Genomic DNA, 22,173 nt, shown 5'->3' with positions numbered 1-22,173 from the left:
CCCACTGCACGCTCTTTGGTCACTCGATTACAGACCTAAAAGTGGCAATTCCTCAACAAAAAACCTTCAAAAACAGACTCCAACGAGAGACTACTGAACTGGAATTAATTTGCAAACTGGATACAATTAACTTAGGCTTGAATATAGACTGGGAGTGGATGGGTCATTACACAAAGTAAAACTATTTCCCCTTGTTTATTTCCCCCCCTACTGTTCTTGTCAACTGCTGGAAATGGCCCACCTTGATTATCACTACAAAAGGTCCGTGTGTCCTCCCCACCCCCGCCCCGCTCTCCTGCTCGTAATAGCTCACCTTTCCTGATCACTCTTGTTACAGTCTGTATGGTAACACCCATTGTTTCATGTTCTCTATGTATATAAAATCTCCCCACTATATTTTCCACTGTATGCATCCAATGAAGTGAGCTGTAGCTCACGAAAGCTTCTGCTCTAATAAATTGGTTAGTCTCTAAGGTGCCACAAGTACTTCTTTTCTTCACTGCACTGCTGTGACACTCTGTTCAGATCAAGAAAAGGAGTACTTGTGGCACCTTAGAGACTAACCAATTTATTAGAGCATAAGCTTTCGTGAGCTACAGCTCACTTCATCAGATGCATATCGTGGAAACTGCAGCAGACTTTATATATACACAGAGAATATGAACCAATACCTCCTCCCACCCCACTGTCCTGCTGGTAATAGCTTATCTAAAGTGATCATCAGGTGGGCCATTTCCAGCACAAATCCAGGTTTTCTCACCCTCCACCCCCCCACACAAATTCACTCTCCTGCTGGTGATAGCCCATCCAAAGTGACAACTCTTTACACAATGTGCATGACAATCAAGTTGGGCTATTTCCTGCACAAATCCAGGTTTTCTCACATCCCCCCCCACCCCCATACACACACAAACTCACTCTCCTGCTGGTAATAGCTCATCCAAACTGACCACTCTTCAAGTTTAAATCCAAGTTAAACCAGAACATCTGGGGGGGGGGGTAAGGAAAAAACAAGAGGAAACAGGCTACCCTGCATAATGACTTAGCCACTCCAAGTCTCTATTTAAGCCTAAATTAATAGTATCCAATTTGCAAATGAATTCCAATTCAGCAGTTTCTCGCTGGAGTCTGGATTTGAAGTTTTTTTGTTTTAAGATAGCGACCTTCATGTCTGTGATTGCGTGACCAGAGAGATTGAAGTGTTCTCCGACTGGTTTATGAATGTTATAATTCTTGACATCTGATTTGTGTCCATTTATTCTTTTACGTAGAGACTGTCCAGTTTGACCAATGTACATGGCAGAGGGGCATTGCTGGCACATGATGGCATATATCACATTGGTGGATGTGCAGGTGAACGAGCCTCTGATAGTGTGGCTGATGTTATTAGGCCCTGTGATGGTGTCCCCTGAATAGATATGTGGGCACAATTGGCAACGGGCTTTGTTGCAAGGATAAGTTCCTGGGTTAGTGGTTCTGTTGTGTGGTATGTGGTTGTTGGTGAGTATTTGCTTCAGGTTGCGGGGCTGTCTGTAGGCAAGGACTGGCCTGTCTCCCAAGATTTGTGAGAGTGTTGGGTCATCCTTTAGGATAGGTTGTAGATCCTTAATAATGCGTTGGAGGGGTTTTAGTTGGGGGCTGAAGGTGACGGCTAGTAGCGTTCTGTTATTTTCTTTGTTAGGCCTGTCCTGTAGTAGGTAACTTCTGGGAACTCTTCTGGCTCTATCAATCTGTTTCTTTACTTCTGCAGGTGGGTATTGTAGTTGTAAGAAAGCTTGACAGAGATCTTGTAGGTGTTTGTCTCTGTCTGAGGGGTTGGAGCAAATGCGGTTGTATCGCAGAGCTTGGCTGTAGATGATGGATCGTGTGGTGTAGTCAGGGTGAAAGCTGGAGGCATGGAGGTAGGAATAGCGGTCAGTAGGTTTCCGGTATAGGGTGGTGTTTATGTGATCATTGTTTATTAGCACTGTAGTGTCCAGGAAGTGGATCTCTTGTGTGGACTGGACCAGGCTGAGGTTGGTGGTGGGATGGAAATTGTTGAAATCATGGTGGAATTCCTCAAGGGCTTCTTTTCCATGGGTCCAGATGATGAAGATGTCATCAATATAGCGCAAGTAGAGTAGGGGCTTTAGGGGACGAGAGCTGAGGAAGCGTTGTTCTAAATCAGCCATAAAAATGTTGGCATACTGTGGGGCCATGCGGGTACCCATAGCAGTGCCGCTGATCTGAAGGTATACATTGTCCCCAAATGTGAAGTAGTTATGGGTAAGGACAAAGTCACAAAGTTCAGCCACCAGGTTAGCCATGACATTATCGGGGATAGTGTTCTTGACGGCTTGTAGTCCATCTTTGTGTGGAATGTTGGTGTAGAGGGCTTCTACATCCATAGTGGCCAGGATGGTGTTATCAGGAAGATCACCGATGGATTGAAGTTTCCTCAGGAAGTCAGTGGTGTCTCGAAGGTAGCTGGGAGTGCTGGTAGCGTAGGGCCTGAGGAGGGAGTCTACATAGCCAGACAATCCTGCTGTCAGGGTGCCAATGCCTGAGATGATGGGGCGCCCAGGATTTCCAGGTTTATGGATCACTCTCCTGCTATCACCAGCAGGAGAGTGAATTTGTGGGGGGGGGGGGGGGTGGAGGGTGAGAAAACCTGGATTTGTGCTGGAAATGGCCCACCTGATGATCACTTTAGATAGCCCAACTTGATTGTCATGCACATTGTGTAAAGAGTTGTCACTTTGGATGGGCTATCACCAGCAGGAGAGTGAATTTGTGTGGGCGGGTGGAGGGTGAGAAAACCTGGATTTGTGCTGGAAATGGCCCACCTGATGATCACTTTAGATAAGCTATTACCAGCAGGACAGTGGGGTGGGAGGAGGTATTGGTTCATATTCTCTGTGTATATATAAAGTCTGCTGCAGTTTCCACGATATGCATCTGATGAAGTGAGCTGTAGCTCACGAAAGCTTATGCTCTAATAAATTGGTTAGTCTCTAAGGTGCCACAAGTCCTCCTTTTCTTTTTGCGAATACAGACTAACACGGCTGTTACTCTGAAATCTGTTCAGATCAGAGGAGGAAATATCTTTCCCCAGCTTGAGCACACCTATTGTTCATTCAAAGCACCATGGTTTATTGTTCTATTGTTCATTCAAAGCACCATGGTTAATATTAAGTATCTCCCCATTGTCCTCAGCCTGAGGAAGACATGCTTTTCAGACTGGTAAGACACAGGGAATACACATAGAGAAGAAGAGCTCTGTGTAGCTTGGAAGCTTGTCTCTTTCACCAACAGAAGTTGATCCAATAAAAGATATTATCTCCCCCACCTTGTCTCTTGTTTGTACAGACAGATCCCCGAATGATATATAGGCATGTTCCTTCCTTAGATCACAGAACATGTTACAAAGAAAAGTCAGGACCATTTTGCTCATGGGGAAACTGAGGCACTATACAGGGAAGCAACTTGTGCAAGGTCACCCAACAGGTCAGTGGCAGAACTGAGAATGGAAGCCAGGTCTCATGACTCCCAGTCCAGTGCTCTGGCCAGGGAATCACACTGTCTCCTCCTCAGAAAGCTTCCTTATGTTAGAATAATATTAAGGGAGAAGAATGGCAACCTTTAAGCTGTAGCCCAAGACAGACTGTGTGACAGAAGAGAGGAAACTCAAGATGAGAGCGTATGAAACCAGCAGGGCACGGAATACAATATATTCTTTTTTTATGATACATTACAATTAACTTGCTTGTGTGCATCTGACTGGCCTCTCCAGGATGAAAACAGAACCGCTGAACTGGGTGTCATAGGTCCTATACAGCCAGCAGATAATGGAGATTTTCCTTTAGGCATTAGTGCTTTTGGAAGTCTATTTTTGCTGCCGTTACTGTGTGGTACTGCAATGTGGGTTATTAAGAAATGTGATGTCTTAGGTGGGCATGGATTTGTTACGATATTTTTATTATTATCTAGCTCTTATACAGTGTTTTTAATCGGTAGATCTCAAAGCACATTACAGAGGAGGTCAGTATCATTTTTCCCATTACAAATGGGGAAACAGAGGCATGGAGAAGGGAAATGACTGATCCAACATGACCCAGCAGGCCAGCGGCAAAGCCAGGAATAGAACCCAGGGTTTCCTGAGCCCCAGTCCAGTGCTCTAACAACTAGATACAATATTAAGCTATTCATAATTACTGGTGAGTATTTCCAGTCCAAAATCAAGAGATGAAATAAAGCAACAGCAAAAAAAATATAGTAATTAAAAACAAATATCATTAACTACCATATATCTGAGTCCATTTTATAAAATAAAATTTAAAGGATTTTATCTTTAGACCGATTGAAACAGAAGATCACTGTAATTTAAAAGAGCAAAAGATGTACCCAGCTGCAGTTTGGGGCCAGACCCTCAGCTCATGTAAATCAGTGGAGCTCCACTGAAGTCAAAGGAGCTAGGTCTGTTGACATCTGATGAGGATCTGGCCCATAGTTTCAGATCAATAGATGGCTTAATACTCTAACTGGATACCTGCCTTGCACCTTGGGGAGTCGCCTACACCAGTGCAAAGTGGAGGTAGATGGACGTGAGTGTGATGTGGTAGCATTTTACACTCACTCTGCGCTGGTGTAAACAGCACCCGGTGTAGTGCAGAGGAGAATCGGACCCTTTGGTTCAGATTCTGAACCAGAGTAAATCAGGAGTAAATCCAGTGATGTTAATGGCCCAGCTCACTGGGCTGGCGTAAATCAGTGTTGCTCCACTGCAGTCATGCACTGAGGATTTGGCCCATTATATATAATTCCTGGGCAGAGCTGGGGCCAGGCCTAAGAAGATTAAGCAATTGCTTAGGGCCCCAAACAGCTCAAGGCAGCCCCTTACTCCTTTTTTATTATAAGAATTTGCCTGTTTTTGTATCGGGGTGGGGGTGGGGGGGAGGAGAATATATTCCTGCTTAGGGCTGCCAGTGGGCTAGCACCAGGACTGCTCGTGAGGCCAGATCCCCAGCTGGCGTAAATCAGCGTAGTTCCAGAGAAGTCAAAGGAGCTGCGCCAATTTACACCAGCCTAGGATCTAGCCTTTGGGCTTTGTCGAGCTCAGCTGCTTATCTGCTTTTCTTCCCATCTCCTTTGATTCTCTTCTCCCCTTGCCTTATCCTCTCCCATCCCTGTTTCCTGATGGGCAGACTGTATTCCCTGGCTTTGCTAACAACCCCCCCCCCCCCCCCCGTCAAGGGAATCACTACACTGACAATACACGTGCCTAATGCTTGGATAGCCCTTTTCATCTTCAAAGCAAACCCCCACACCTCCGAATCTTCATAACAGTAGTGGAAGGGTGGCATTATCCTATTAAAATAGAGAAAGAAGAAACGCTGCAGAAGAACTGGACTGCGTTATCCATAAACATCTGGGTTCTTCACAATTAACTTTAATAATACATTTTTCTCTTCCAAAAGTCGTCACGTACATCTGTTAACCCTTGCAAAACCCCAGTAAGGTAGCTATCCCTATTTTACAGATGGGGAAACTGAGGCACGAAGCGAGTGGTTAAGCAACTTGCTGAATATCCCAGTGATTATCTGGGAATGTAACTCAGGAGTTTCGGGCTCTTGATCTTGTGCTCCGACCACTAGATCGTGTCTTAGACCTTTTCTACACTAGGGACAACCCCTGGTGCAGACAATATAAACCCTTACAAGCTGCAATTTGCAATGGTGCAGCTGGCTTCTGTGTCAAGCAGGGGTGGTCTCCACTGGTGAAAACAGGGGCTTTCTGTGCTACAGTTCAGGCTGGTGCAGCTAGGCTGGTAGCTGGTCAACAATGACTGAAATTAGGGCAAATCTTGCCGAACAAGGGGAAACACCAGGTTTGTACAGGAAGGGGAAGGTATGAAAATCTGGGAATAGCACTAGATCAAAGAAAGACGGGGACCACCCTTGCCAGAAATGGAACTGTGATTGCTTAAACCACAAATCAACTCTTGAACCTCAGGGATTCAGCTTCCCGACAGAACTTACAAAAAAGCCAAAGAGGGCCTCAGGAACCCAATTCCAGACAGAAATGATGGGCCAGATTTCAGCTGATATCACTCCACTGATGTCCATTTACACCTGCTGAAGACCTGGCCTTTTAATTGCTAAATTACATTAGAAATGCTGGAGCAAATTAATCATTGGCACACCTTGTACAAGTGGATGGAGTGACACCAGGGATTTATTTGGAATGGAGCCTTCATAGGCTCATTAAAAATCAATTTGATTCTAGACAGCAGAATTTTCTTGTGTTAGAAAGGGGAGAACTGTATTGTTCACTTAACAGCTAACTTAATGCCTTACACCCACATGGCCAACAGTTACTATCCCTTCGTGTATACTCCCCATACTGAACAGCTCAAAGGCAAGCCGCCTATCCCCAAATGCATCGTGGCCTCAGCCATATTGTCTGGGAGTTGGATCTGGCAAGCTAAGCAGGACTGGAGTGAGCTAATTTGCGTAATCACTGCAGGGTGGTCTCTAGCCTTTACCCACAGCTGGGCCAGCTAGCTTGGCTTTAAAGCAACACCAAACTTGAGCCAGAGGGTTTTGTGTGTGTGCGGATGAGGTGGGTAAGAGTATTAGGGATGACATCCAAGTAAAAGCTCACGTTAATGCTGCAGGGAAGACAGCCCCTAAGTGGCTTGTCCACGTTCACACAGCATGTACTATGGCAGAACAGGGAACCAAAAATCACCTCTCCTGAGTCCTAGCCCAGTGGAACTTCATCCATCTCCTTCCAGCCCGAACTATATTTTTTGTGTTGAGAGATGTCCCAGTGGCCTGCCCCCTTTCTGTTCCCCCAGGGTCATTTAGGGGCACTGTATGGCCTCTCTTCCTACAGGTTTCAGAGTAGCAGCCGTGTTAGTCTGTATTCGCAAAAAGAAAAGGAGGACTTGTGGCACCTTAGAGACTAACCAATTTATTTGAGCATAAGCTCCTATAGTGCAGCTTGGGAGACGTACCAGGTCAAGTCAACTCTCCTCCACAATGCAAAGGTTCTTCAGCATAGAATAGAAACCCCCTGGCTTTCCCAGCTCCAGCCACAGCAGGTAGTAGACTCTATTAGCTCCTAGCACACCCACTAGAGGGCAGACTCTCAAAGGTGCCCAATTCCCTTTGGCAATTAACCAGAGAAGAATATCGAATTCCCATTGGTGCCTTTGATAATCTCCTCACTGTGATTATCTTAGCCAGCAGCTTTAGGAATAACTCATCTCCAGATCCAGGGCTAGGAAAGGACTCCAGTTTCAAAGCCCAGATGCGTCTGTGCTAAAAACAATCTCTCCACCTCCACGTTTTGGGACTGTGCTCCAGAGAGTTTGTTACTTGAGAAAACATATATTCAGCCTCACGTCACCTGTTGGGTTCTTTAAATCTGCATCCACAATCTTCAAACCTCTATTTCCTTAACACTTCCACATAAATCAGACACGAGGGTCAGAAAAGGCAGCCTCATGTGTGCCCGTCAGTTGCTAGGGAGCCCAGCAGATGAGCAACAGATTAGATGAGCTCCCTTGAAGCTCTTTCATCTCAGGGGAAAAGGCTGTAAAATGAGCAGAAAATTGTTCAAACGCCAACAATTTCATTGTGCTCCGGGAAAGTCTTAGATGCAGATAAATCCCCAGCGATAGCATCAGACGCTGCTGCCAGTCCTGGCTCTAAAAAAGCAAATGGGCTGAGATGGAAACTCATCCTTTCCAAAGAGGTGGGGGGCATTCACTGTATTATTTGGCATATGCAATCCAGGCAAGCCAAGCCACAGCGTTCTTGTCAACAATGTTCAAGGCACAAAGACCTCCAGGAAGTTGAGTCAGTTAGTAGTCACTTGATGCAGATGTCTCTCAATATTCTAGCATCCTACTGGGAGTTTGGTAGTATTGTACCCAGCATCTGGCATCTGGAACAAAACACAATTTCAACTGATTCTCATGCAAAAGAAAACCAGATAAAACCTCCATCTACTGATGCCAGCATGACTGATCCTTGTGTCTGCTTTACACAATGGCCATGTGATCAGATAACTTCAGAAGGCCATTCATCGTTGACTGGCACAATCAGACTTCAGCATCCAACTTTCCCCTCTTCTCCGACAGAACTAATGCTCTTCAGAGCTTCTTATTCCACTGTTATGAAATGAAGGGTTTTGGTGTTGGGGAATTCTGCTCTGTTATACTGATGTAAATCTGAAGTCAAGTGGAGTGACTCTGGATTTATACCAACATAGCTGAGCAGAATTTGACCCCAAATCATCATCCTAAAACTTCGCCCTCAATCAAAGGAGTGGCACGCTAAAACGAGATTCAGGAGCTGGGGAACGCTAACCTAAAAACAGTGTTATAATCCTTCAGAGTAGCTTGCTTAACATCCCAGCACGATGACTTTAGTGGCCTGATGAATGATGCATATTCCATAAATTATCCGCCCTAAGTGCCTGATGTCCAGTTGCTCTGTTCCTCCCTTTGGGAAGGGTCAGGGGGCATGGTGGAAGGTGGTTTTTAAGCCACCTTTGATATCTTATCACCCTGCTGCAAGTAAAAGCAGCCTCGGGGCTACTCTACCTTATGCTCTGCTTCACATGGTCCCCTGTCTGACCTGAAAGGCAGAAAAGACCTATAGCAGTTCTGATTGGCCCCAACACCACGCTTTGGGAGCAGGTTGGGCACAGAGACCTGGTGGCAGCTCTACAGTGCCTGTGAAGGCATTTGCAACAGGGGGTATTTTCAGGAGACTGTTTCTGAAAACAGCATGCTGCCAGAGATGCAGAAGGAGACTTTAATAACACACCACCTCTTGCTTATATAGCACTTTTTGCCCATAAATCTCAAAGCACTTTACAGAGGTGCTCAGTATCATCATCCCCATTCCACAGAAACTGAGGCACAAAGAGGGAGCATGACCTGCCCAAGGTCACCCCAGCAGCAGAGCTCAGATTTCCTGAGTCCCAGTTCAGTGTTCTATCCACTAGGCCACAGTGAGCTGAAAGTTTAGTGTAAATGAGAATCAGACCATAAGGCTAAAATGATCAGTCCAGCCCCTGGCCCGAGCACAAGGCAGGCCTTGCTCTTCCCAGTCTGTGGACCCCAACGGCTGGAGATAGGGTCAGGGGATGTGATCATTCCCCTCTATTCGGCATTGGTGAGGCCTCATCTGGAGTACTGTGTTCAGTTTTGGGCCCCACACTACAAGAAGGTTGTGGAAAAATTGGAAAGAGTCCAGCGGAGGGCAACAAAAATTATTAGGAGGATTATTAGGAGGCTGGAGCACATGACTTATGAGGAGAGGCTGAGGGGACTGTGGTTATTTAGTCTGCAGAAGAGAAGAGTGAGGGAGGATTTGATAGCAGCCTTCAACTACCTGAAGGGGGGTTCCAAAGAGGATGGAGCTCAGCTGTTCTCAGTGGTGGCAGATGACAGAACAAGGACCAATGGTCTCAAGTTACAGTGGGGGAGGTCTAGGTTGGATATTAGGAAAAACTTTTTCACTAGGAGGATGGTGAAGCACTGGAATGGGTTACCTAGGGAGGTGGTGGAATCTCCATCCTTAGAGGTTTTTAAGGTCAGGCTTGACAAAGCCCTGGCTGGGATGATTTAGTTGGGGATTGGCCCTGCTTTGAGCAGGGGGTTGGACTAGATGACCTCCTGAGGTCCCTTCCAACCGTGATAGTCTATGATTCTATGACCCATGCCTGCCCAGACCTCTTTGGGCAGCTCTGGTGGGGCTTTTCCATGGGGCTGAGCTCTGTGTACCACCCAAGCAGCATCCTGCTGCTGTTTGCCCATGGAACCATACTGACTCCACAGCTTGGCGGCATCCATATCTGCAGAGCCCAGGGCTGGATTTGAGCTCAAGATATGCTCTGGCTTGGTGCAGTCCATTTAATGTCTGAGTGATACTTCCCTATTACCATTACACTGGTGAGGTCTTGGCTGCTTCCGAATATTGGTCTGAAATGAAAGAGGCTTACTATAGCAGTGTCTAAATCGAAGGCGGTGCGTGTGTGGGACGGGTTTTAAAGGTGATACTGTTAATTATTATTGGGTTTGGGGGGTTACCATAGTACCTATGAGCCCCAGTCGTAAACCAAGATCCAATGGTACATGGTGCTGCACGGCTCTGCAAGAAACTCCACCTTCCTGCATTGTGCCATGGACTCCACTGGATCGCTCTGTAGTCCCCATCCTAAGGGCTCTTGTGACATGCTGGCTAAAATTTCCCTTCTTTCACAGGGGGCTGGAAGGATTGTTGAGAAGTCATCACACTCAGCCCCTCGCTGCTTGTTTGTTTTAGCTCTGAAAGGCATCCAGCGGTCGAAAGTAACGTAATTGCACATTATCCTACACCGGCATGCAGGAAAGAAAAGCATTGAATTCATACTGCAATTAAGCGGAAGCCTGCTGGACACGTGGCTAGATTCTCTCCCCTGTTTTCCTGCCACTTTGCAATGCTCAGGTGGTGCCCAGAGTCTCTAACTGGCTCGCTGAGATTTTCCCAGCATAGGAATGCCTACATACTCCAACTGACCCCACAATCTAGTGTAGGAGCATGTCTAGGGGGCGGAGGGGTAGAGCACACCTGAGCTTGGCCAGTTCTTAGCTGATGCCTGGTCTCTTGGGGACCATCCCTACCTAGTGTATTTTAGAGAAGCCTTTAGGCTGCTCTGACTTAGAGCAGGGCCAGGCCAAGGCAGCTAGAAGGAATCAGGAAGTTACAGCTAGAGATGTGCAAATAATGGATTTTTCTTTTTGCTGGCAAATAGAAACAAAAAACCAACAACCAACCACCACCACCTGAGGGGCGGAGGGGGCAGTGTTGTTTGGGGTTGAATGCAAAATGACATTTTTTTAAATGTTTTAGCAAATCCAAAAGTCAGAAAAAAAAGTTTTGGGTCAAACTAAATATTTTATTTTGACAATATCATTTTGACAGTTTTTAAACATTTTTTCTTTAAAAAAAAAATCCAAACCACTTGATGTGTTCCAATTTTTTTCCCCCGGTCAAAACAATTTGGCGAAGCCTGCAGGAATTCGTGAAATGTTTCCGTGGTGCTGAATCTCCATTTTTTCACCAAAAATAAGTTTTGTCTGAAAAATTTCACCTAACTCTAGTTATCACCAGTTCTTTGATGGTCCCCTCCTCTCCTGGGCTAAGTAGATCTCTGTACAGGAAGGAATCTGGCTCAGGTTATTTGACAACCCCAAGATTACAAAGAAGTCCATGCATAGAGGACAATCTGAGTTAGAATTGAGCCCCCCCCCCCCCCCTTCCACCAGCTGAAATTTGCTCCCAGGCCTTAGGGTTAGGATTTATTTCTGCCATGAGAGCCAGCACACTAAAATGTGTCTTTCTTTTCTAGGCCCCTTTGTGTGCAAGATGGTCCCCTTCATTCAGACCACGGCAGTTGTGGCCAGCACCCTTACCATGACATGCATTGCTGTAGAGAGGTACCAAGGAATAGTTCACCCACTGAAGATGAAGAGACAGTACACAAACAAGAGAACCTACAAAATGCTAGGTATGGCTGAGTATATATGTAGGGTAACTGGTAATGGGGCATGGAGTTTTGCACCTCTACAGTATTGCAAACTCCAAATGTTCAAAGATCATGAGTCAGGCTCACCAAAAAACATGAGATCAGCTTTCAGATCATGAGATTATGTACAAATAATAGATTCAAAGTTTTTTTTTTTAATTTGCCTTCTATTTAAGGCTTTTTGAGCCTATAGGGTGCACTGAGGTCACATTTTTGAAGCTTTCTCCATAGCCACAAGGGCTAGAAACTTACTTTTTCTTTTTAAGAATGAAAGCTGAAATCATCCCATATCCACTTGACTCCAGGAGCTGGGGCTTTAAGGAAAACAATCATCATCATGAGACTCATGACAAAATTGTGAGAGTTGGCAATGCTGTCTCTGGGACACGTTCAAATCCAACCCATGTTGGACAAACATAGGGAAACCCCCATGGAAGCTAATAAGGGAACTTCCATGAGCATTGGCTTTGAGCCATTCTAGGTTGGCTGGTTTTTCTCTTTCATGAAAAAGACAAGTCATTCAGACTGAAAGCACATGGTTTCTTTTTGTGTCTGGCTAAGCACAACACTGGGCAGGCCTGTAACAGAGGTGAGTTCTCTCACACAAACACACCAGTGCATTACACAATTTAATCCCTCACTATTTTCTTGAGTCCACTGTGACAGTCTGATTCTGCTCTCATTTACACCATCTTTACATCAGCATGATTTCAATGGAACTATTCCTGATCCCCCGCCTGCTCCATCATGGAAGTGTGGGAAGAATCAAGTTTTACATTGCTGCTTTCAAGCTCTACAGAACTATAAAGACAGTGGGACTGATTCTGATCCTCTTACTCACCCTGAATAGCACCTTGTTACATGAGTGGCCTCACTGAAACCAGTGCTGTAGGATCTGGTTTACTTTTGCTATTAAAAACCATCGGTTTCAAAAAAAGTCTCAGGTCAGTGACGTGTGTTTTTTGTTTTAATTGGATACATTTAAATCACATTTGAATCCCAGGTTCAATGATAAATGACACTTTGTCCTAAATTTAGTAATAACTTATGTCTGGGCAGAACAGGTCCCTGTGCCTTGGGTGATTTCAAACCAGATTGCACAAAAAGCACTGGGATGACACAATCCCTGGATAAACCTGCATGGATGGGATGGACTAGATGACTTGATTTTAGAACTGGTCAAAACATTCCCAACAGAGCATTTCTCCATTGGAAAATGCTCTTTCACTGAAACAGACATTTTCTGCAGGAAGGTATCCGCTGTAGATGAAATTTCATCAAGGAAAAAGAATTGGAACGCAGCATTTTGGTGGTGTCAGAATGGAACGTTTTGACACTCTCAGATTGTTCCATTTTGATTTCTCATTTCTAAATGACTTTTCATTTTGAAATGTTCATTTATTTTTAAAATCAAAATCAGACCGAAACTTTTCGACTTTCTGGTAAGAGGATGTTTTGATTGACCCCAAGTGAACATTTTTCAAAAATTCAGGTGGGCAGAAAATTTCCAAAAAAAGATGTTCGGTTTTGTTCCAATTGAGAATGAAAACAAATCAATTTTTTTTTGTGGGATGCAAATTCCATTTCCTACAGATCTCTACGTAGTAGGACTAGACGAGAGGAATCCATAGCTAATGCCACATTAAAAGGGGATATGTTGCAGAAGGAGACCTCACGCAGGAAAGAGTCCGGCAGAATACCCCTGGGGCTACTGGGAGCATCAACTGCCCCATTCGTTCATAGGGGACTCCTTCAGCATCACTCTATCCTGCTCTGGGATGCTTCGTACTAGTGATGAGTCTGTGCTGGGGGAAGATGGCAGGTGCTCTCCTGGGGGAATGCAATGGTTCCTTCTGCCCAGGTGAAAAAGATTGTGTGTGTGTGTGTGAATGTGTGTGTTGTGGAGGTGTGAGCAGGGCTTCCCTGGCCCGCTCCCCAGTCCCCAAACAACCATTCAGCAGCAGGCAAAAGATAGCCCGGCAGCACTGCAGTTATCTAGTGTGATTTTTGGCTTTACAGTGTTCGGCAGCTTGGCTTATACAATGCTTGATCCTGCCTCCTCTGAAATCAATGACAAAGCTCCCTTCAGCAGGGCAGGGTCGGGCTCACTGTAAAGAAGAGCTTGTAGGTTCAGGACTTCTTGCATGCTTACGAGGTTTTCCGTTTCCTTCCCCTGCCTGCATAAAGGGCCAGTGTACATAATTCTGAGCATTACGTCAATCCTCAAAACTGGGCTTAAGTGGGACTTCAGGGTACATAGTCCTCATGCTGGCTCTCTGCACAAGGAAAAATTCATCTTCCAAGAGAAAAAGAATCTGCATTACCTGTGTGTTTGTTAAAGGAAAAGAAAATCCTTCAGCCTGAGTTACACCATGCTAGTGTGACCCCATTGATTTCAGAGGACATAAAAGGGAGCCGGGTATCTTCCTTTGTTTGCATCCCGCATCTGGCTTTGTGCAGGCGTCAGGTAATTTTTTTTGAAAGATTGAAGAGTATTTAGCACTAGACCCAGGATAAGACAGAGAGATCAAGAGGTGGGGAACTTTGTGAGCTCTTAAATCCCTCTGAAATGAAAACATAATCCTGTTTCCTGGCACTAAAGTCATCTTTTGGATCTCAGAAACACACCCCCTCACAAAAGGCTGCAGGGAGACCTGGGTGAACTGCACAGGCTCCATTCATCTTATGTCAAACCCTACAAGTGGGGTGACGTTTCTTGAACAGTTGTACAGCGGGTGCAATTAACAAGAGAATGCCCCTTCACCACCCACAGTGGTTACACCTAAGGTTTGAGCCGATGCCCAACGAGGCCAGTGAAAAGGCTTTTGTTGACTGAATTGAACATTTCCTCACACCCAGACAGTTATTTCCCAATATAAGCATATGGAATATTGCACAGATGAAACAATACAAAGTTAAACAGCACACTGAGACACCTTTTTAAAAAGGTATCCAATATATTGGGCCAAACTGGGCCATGATCTATAGTAGCTCCAATGGTATAAATCAGGGAAAAACTCATATTTACAAACACAGTGACTTTCCCCATAACCAAAATTCATTGCACGTGAAATTTGCCCCTGTGCAGAGGGCTAACCCAAGGTCTACATCCCATTTGAACCATACTTTGAGCACTTAAATGGTGCATAACCCACAGTAGAATTTCAGCCTACAGTCTTATTCTGCGGACTTATTAGTCTCCTTGACTCACACTGAGTAGTAGTTTTCTTTAGAATAGCTCCATTTAAATCAATGGAACTATTTGCAAAGCACGATATTACTAAGCATGAGCAAGGGAGGCAGAATGAAAGTATAGTGTGATTATTCGTTTGGAACAATTTCCTTACTCTGAAAATTTGATTTCAAGTGAACAACATCTGGAGTTGGCTGGATCTGGAGACTGAAATACTGTTCATTTTAAACCAGGAAAAGTGTAAAGGATTAGATATTAGATTCTTAATCTGTAACTGATTCACCTTGACAATGAGCAAAGAATTCTCTGCAGAGAGAGGTAGAAAGGCCAAGCGAGTCCTGCAGTTATGCATAATTAACAAAGTGAAAAAAACAAGATGCTTCTTGATTGGCAAACTCTCAGTTATTAGAAATCTAGAGCCTCAGCTCTTTCATTCTAGCCAATTCACTTGGCAAAAGTAAACACTGACAAATGCCTTGAGATAAATGTTGAAAAGTAACGGTCATAATTGAAAGAATTAATTTCTTCCTTTCTTCTCTCTTTAAACAGGATTCGTATGGACGATTGCAGTCATTGTTGGGTCGCCCATGCTGTACGTTCAGACTCTGGAGGTAAATGCCAGTCACCCATTCATAGAAGAGAATGCTTATCTGAAAACTGCCACTCAGTGTTATTGTTAGGGTATGTCCACCTGCAATAAAACATCCAGGGCTGGCCTATGTCACCTGATTTGGGCTGGCGGGGCTCGGGCTGTAGGGCTATGAAATTGTAATGTAGACATTCAGGCTTGGGCTGGATATGTCTACACTGCAGCACCTGTAGACGTACCGAGCTAGCTTTGATCTAGCTGGTTTAACAATAGCAGTAAAGCCAAAGCAGCCTGGGCTAGCTGCTCGAAACCACATCCTAGTGAGCTTATGCAGTCCGTCCTGCCCTCGTTCCACTGCTATATTATTCGAGCTAGCTAGATCAAAGCCAGCTCAGATATGTCTGTGCAGTCACACCTCTGAGTGCAGTGCAGACAGGCCCTATGAATCCTTGTGCAATAGTCTGATGGCTTAACACACAAAATTCTTTGCCTGAAATCTTGCCACTAAGAAGCTTATGACAATAGGATTGGCAGACAGTATATGTAGTACTGTTATCAGATAGAGAGGCCTGATTCTCCTCTCCTGCCAGTTTTATACCAGAGTAATCCCAGTGACCTCGGTGGAGTTACTCCCGATTTATACTGGTGTGAGAGGCAAATCAGGCCCAGAATGAATAGTAAAATTTTCCAGGGGGAAATCAGCAGGTCGTTTCAAAGAATGATGCTTCTACTGGATGTCAGTCAAGCCACCAGTGCCCACAGTTTGTCCCTGACAGCGACTTTAATCACAGTTAATTGGGGTGTCTGAATGAAAAACAACTGGGGACTCCCCTCCTTCCCGGTGCGTCATTGTAGAAGTGGGTATTAGCCATGCTCAGTGGCACTGCACATTGCTGTTCTATATGATAAGCAGCATGCTTTATGATATCGGCACTTAAAATCTCGTTCTGCGCCACATTTAACACAGCTTAGACGACGGGCCAGGTCCCCTGCAGTCGTATATCAGTATAGCTTTGTTGTCTTAAATGGAGCTCCACCAATCTACTCCCACCAGTCCCTTAGCTCTGTTCTTCTAGTGTGAATCAGGAGCAGCTCCAGCGGGTTGACCCCAGCCTAACTGAAATCAGAAACTGTCCAAATGCAGTTAAATCATTATTGCAAACGTCAAGTGTGTCAAACTAGAGAGTTTTCATAGAGGTGATGAACCAGTGAGCAGATCTTTGGGTCAGATGGACACTGTTACATTAGTTACATGCATAAAACATAATGGCAAAAAGATCCCATTTGCAGACGCAGAGAACTATATCTCAGCTGTGCAGATTCACAGAAGGCATGCTCCGTTCCATACTTATGCCAATGGACCAATACCAATTTACAGCAGCTGATGAGCGGGCCCAGAGTGTTTTCATATTACCTGGCACTGACATCACACTTTTCATCCTCAAAGCACTCTACAAATGTAAATGAATTACATAGCAATTTAAATGTCCTGCTAGGAGAAGAGCTTTGTGTATGCTCGAAAGCACGTCTCTTTCACCAACAGAAGTTGGTCCAATAAAAGATAATATCTTGCCCACCTCGTCTCTGCTAGGAGAATTAACTTTACAGATCTGAGTGCTTATTTAAATACCTTCCTGCCAGAAGCCTTTAAAAAAGAAGGTATTTACATTTTCCAGACACTCTATTTGCTGACAGACAGCAAGGGTGGGCATGAAGTGAGTGATTAACTCCCATTCCCTCTGCAAAGCCAGTTTCTCTGCTGCATTTTGCATTGTTCCCTCTGCCTTTTTATAAGCATTGTGTCCTAGCAATTAGGGGCTTCTTCAGCAGTAACATCAATTTGTAAAGCAGCATTCTCACTGATAAACCATGTCAATCATTTTCCACTTTACATTGTCATCAATATATGCCAAGTGCCAGGTCTGTCTGAGTTTTATCTCACTATAACTCTGCAGCAGACAGAACTGTAAAACAGCTACTCAAGTCTGTAACAGAAGCTTCCAAGATGCAGTACGTAGTCAAATTAAGTATGGAGCCGGCAGAACTAAGCTATTGCTGTATTCATCAAGGGGAGACAAGGGATATGACATCTAGAGCAGGGGAGACAGGGAAGCCAAGGTTCCTGGGTCTATTTCCTGATTCTTCTTGTTACTTTGAGCAAATCACTTGGCCCTGAAAACGATTTAAGGGCTGGAAAAAATATACTTTCCAGCAAAAGACTTAAGGAGCTCCGTCTGTTCAGTTTATGAACAAGCTTAAGAGTTGACTTGATCACAGAGTATAAATACCGACACTATAGGGCTCTTTAATCTAGTGGAGAATGGCATAGATAGAACAAGAATCAATGTCTGAAAGGCAAAGGCAGACCAATTCAAATTAGAAATAAGGCACATATTTTTAACAGTGCATGGGATTAACCATTGAAACAAATGGACAAGGTTCAAAAAAGGGCAACAAAGATGCTCAAGGGTATGGAATGGCTTCCATACGAGGAGAGACTAAAAAGATTGGGGCTGTTCAGTTCAGAAAAGAGAGGAGAAGATTATAAAGGTCAATAAAATTATGACTGGTATGGAGAAAGTGAATAGAGAAATGTTATTTAACCCTTCACATAAACACAAGAACTACGGTCACCCGATGAAATGAATAGGCAGCACCTTTAATACAAACAATAGGAAGTACTTTTTCACAACACACAATTAACACCTGTGGAACTCACTGCCTGTGGGGATGTTATGATGGCCAAAAGCATAACTGGGTTAAAAAAAAACCTAGATAAGTTCACGAATGATAGGTCCATCAATGGCTATGAGCCAAGATGGTCAAGGATGTAACCTCATGCTTGGGGAGACCATAAACCTCTGATTGCCACAAGGCAGAAGGGGAAAACAAGTATGGATCTCTCCAAACTGCCCTGCTCTGTACACTTCTCCTGAAGTTTCACTGCCAGAGACAAGATACTAGGCTAAGTGGACCATTGGTCTGACCCTGTATGTCAATTCTTATGTAAAGTGACAATTTATATATAAGCAAAAAAAAAAATCTTAACTCTTGGTGTTTCTGGTTTGGGTTCAAATTTCAAGGTGTTGGTCTATCTACCTACCTACCTAGCTTGGGGTTTTATACCGCTGCCCATCACCATGGTATCTGAACATCTTCGACGTAAAATCACTAGCAATAGCAAAGTCCCTAGTGGACTACGCAGAGTCTCTGGCACTCCTCCCTTCTTGGCTTTTTGTTGCTTTTAGATTTGATTCGTTTCCCCTTTTCTTATTTATTGTCAGTGTTGTGTCATTCTTGTTCATACTGATATTATTTTCTCTGACGCTCCCTCTCTGATGCACTGATCATCTCTTGTAAGTCTCTGACCTTGTATCTTTCTCCACTCCACGCCCCTCCCCCCCCCACCCTTAGGTGAAATATGACTTTCTCTATAATATTCATCATGTCTGCTGTCTGGAGTCCTGGCATAGCATTGAGCTGCGCCGTGCTTATGCAATCTTTATCCTGGTGGCCTTGTTTCTGGTGCCACTCACGGCCATGCTGATGCTCTACTCCCGGATAGGATACGAGCTGTGGATCAAGAAACGGATTGGAGACTCTTCAGTATTGAACACCCTGAGTCGCCATGAAATGGCTAAAATAACAAGGTGGGTAGCCGCCTGTTTGACTGGCTTTAAATGGCACAGAGATAGGGTTGCCACCTTCGGTTGGATGAATTCTTGGAGGTTTCATCACATGGCATTATCTTTAATTAAAGATGAATCCTTAAAACCTGGAGATTATAGGACAATCCTGGAGACTTGGCAGCCCTAGACCAGAGGAGAAGCATCACAGTTTAGGCGTGCGTGCGAGAACTAGTAGGCAATGTTGGCAGGTGGTTAGAAGAGAGGACTGGTCGTCTGGACTCCTGGGTTCTATTAATTGTTCTGCCACTGACTTACTGTAGAACCTTAGGCAAGTCCTATAGGGCTGTTCCAACACACACTGAAGTCAATGAGAACTTTTCCATTGACTCCAGTAAGTGCGGAATCAGAACTTTCATTCCTGTAGTATGTAGAAGCCCCAGTCCTGGGCCAGGACCCTGTTGTGCTGGGTGCTTTATGGTTCAGTTTCTCTCTCCGTTGCATAGGCCTGCCACTTAACTCCCATGGCTGTTAGGAAGCTCAGCCCAAAGAACGTTCCCCAGAATTTTGGCTGCCGTTTGTACCACACTTGTGAAATTCTTTCAGGAGGTCAGATTTCCACTCCCACCCTTTTCCCAGGAGACCTACAGAGTGATGCTCAAAGGGAGAGGCATGAAAGCAGCACAATCAAATGGAGAGCATATAGTCGTGGGCAGTACTAGTGGGCACTGATGCACCATAGAGGCCTATTCAGCTAACCCTGAAGAAACACAGGGAGAAGCAAAGAGCTGTCAGAGGGAGGGAGGAAATTTGGAGTGTCCCAAGAAGGAAATACCCAGAACCTGGGAAGCCTCTTTGGATTCTGCAATCCTGTTACGGCCCAAATAAACACATTGTCCCGATTCTCCTCCGACACCCGTTTTGCATCAGTGTAACTCCATTCACTTCCGTGGATACCTCCAGATTTACATCAGAGTCAGTGAGAGCAGAATTGGGCCCCTGAGCTTTCTGGGTGCTTATCCAACTGGAAGCAAAGCTGCAAACCTTTCGGGCATTATCCAACCCCTCTAGAAAATATAGCAATTTCCTGGCAAATGAAAAAATGTTAAGCCAGCTGGTATAACAGTCATAAAGTGGTTGTGATGCAGTCAGAAGAATTCCCATACTAGGAGTAGACCAGTGGTCAATCTACTTCAGAATTCTGACTCTGACAGGGGCCGGTATTAGCTGCTTCAGAGGCCTTTTGGCAATGAGTTCCACTGGTTAATTTTGCATTGTGTAGAAAAAAAGTGCTTCCTTTAATCAGATTGGTGGGGGCGGGGTGAGGGGGTGGTATTTGCCACCTTTCAATTTCATTGACCATCCTTGTGTCCTTTTATCAGGAATGTGAATGCTTTACAGTGAATGCTTTTCACTCTCCTACCATCTGAACGCAACTAGCCTATTTCTCTCAGTACAAATGATCAGGTGCTGAATTTCTGCTTGCCTCCTGCTATAAATGTCTCCTTGTCAGCTCTCGCTCTCTGTCTCAAATGGCTTCCGCCAGGAAGAAGAAACGAGCCGTGATGATGATGGTTATTGTAGTGCTGTTCTTCGCTGCGTGCTGGGCACCTTTTCACGTTGTCCACATGTTGTTTGAATACAGTGAGTAGATATAAATTGAACTGATAAAAGACTCTGTGTGCGTGTGTGTGTGTGTGAGAGAGAGAGAGAGATCCTAAAATTCCTGAAATGACCAATAAAAATAAAACAAGAGACATTCCCTTGAGAGAAAAAAGAAAAGGAAGACTTGAGGCACATTAGAGACTAACAAATTAATTTGAGCATAAGCTTTCGTGAGCTACATTCAGTGCATTCAGATGCATTCAGTGGAAAAAGATGCATCTGATGAAGTGAGCCGTAGCTCATGAAAGCTTATGCTCAAATAAATTGGTCAGTCTCTAAGGTGCCACAAGTCCTCCTTTTCTTTTTGTGAATACGGACTAACACGGCTGCTACTCTGAAACCTCCCTTGAGACAGTAGCTCCACTGCAATTCCAGAATAGTCTATTAGCACCAATATATACTTAGCTCTTCTACTCATTCATCAAAACTGCATTGCTTAAGCCCCTTGATTTTTTTCATTAATGGTCTTCTCTGAACTCTTGTCCGTTTGCCCATATCTTTCCGATACCGCATTGTCCAGAACTGACTGCAGTATTGCAGCATTGGAGATGATAGCTAAAGGCTAATGTACACAAGGAAACTATTCTGCAAAAACTATTCCTGAGTAACTCCCTATAAGGACATTGTGTTCTAGACTCACTTTATTCCAGTGTAATTACTGCATTTCCAAAGAGCAGTAATTATTCTGGAATAAAATCCCTTTAGGCTCAAGAGAAGGAGCAATCAAGTCCCTTTATTGAGTAATGACAGCTGGGAGGCTACTGCCCAAGGCTCTAGGCTGCATGCCAGGTTAGTGCTAAGTTGTGTAGAGTGTGGGGTTTCCCTGGCTGCAAACACATGGCTAGGATATGGGCAGCAGACTCTGTGTGTTGGAGTAGAAAGCCTGGGGATGGGGTTGTGAATGTGGCTCTGAGAGGAAGCAGAGAGACAGAGCTTCTTGGGCAGAGAGCTCATGAAGTTGGCAGATTTGGGAATTTCTGAGCAAGAAAACTGCCTACTGTTGTTTGTTTCTAATGTGTCCGGGGAGATAGACTGTGTACATTTTTTGTAAATAAACAAGATGACACCAAAAGTAGACCTGACTTGCAGTAGCAATTTCTCATCCTAATGGAAACAATCCTTCAAAGTCCTGAACTTTAGCTAACAGCTTGGGCCAGAGGGGAAACACTATTATCTAAATTGGGTAGAATGCCTGACCCATTTGTTTTTGCCTGGCATATGACCTTGAGGACAGCCAAGAGCACCCACTGTTTTGGAGTTGCCTGCATTATTCCTTGTATTTAGACATGAGCTTGAACCAAAAACCTAATTCCAGATATTCTTACACTCTTTGGGCAGGCTGAAATCTAAATCCATTTGCAAATGTTTCAGTTTCTATAATGGGCAGGACCCATACACTGAAGCCAAGATCAAACCAGATCCAAATTTTACAGCTTGGGTCCAACTCCAATTATTTTATAGGGGAGGTCTCCAGCCAGAGTGGCTTTTTTGCTCTCTTGAAAAAACAACAACAACAACGCTATGGCTAAGGACTA

General features: G+C 44.5%; 1 protein-coding gene across 1 annotated transcript in view; it reads left to right on the top strand.

The window, feature by feature from the left end:
- The window catches only part of LOC140903504 (pyroglutamylated RF-amide peptide receptor-like), an 86,764-nt gene that overhangs the window by 60,067 nt on the left and 4,524 nt on the right, over window positions 1-22,173 (top strand). The window contains exons 2-5 of the mRNA XM_073324861.1: window positions 11,389-11,547; window positions 15,308-15,369; window positions 18,762-18,997; window positions 20,520-20,617. Of these exons, the coding sequence (XP_073180962.1) occupies window positions 11,389-11,547; window positions 15,308-15,369; window positions 18,762-18,997; window positions 20,520-20,617 (555 nt within the window). The remainder of the gene's footprint in view (window positions 1-11,388; window positions 11,548-15,307; window positions 15,370-18,761; window positions 18,998-20,519; window positions 20,618-22,173) is intronic.

This window comes from Lepidochelys kempii, chromosome 26 (genome assembly GCF_965140265.1).
Source record: "Lepidochelys kempii isolate rLepKem1 chromosome 26, rLepKem1.hap2, whole genome shotgun sequence".
In the NCBI taxonomy this organism is placed as follows: Eukaryota; Metazoa; Chordata; order Testudines; family Cheloniidae; genus Lepidochelys; species Lepidochelys kempii.
The sequence above is the reverse complement of the archived record's forward strand: the minus strand, read 5'-3'. Positions and strand labels throughout refer to the sequence as shown.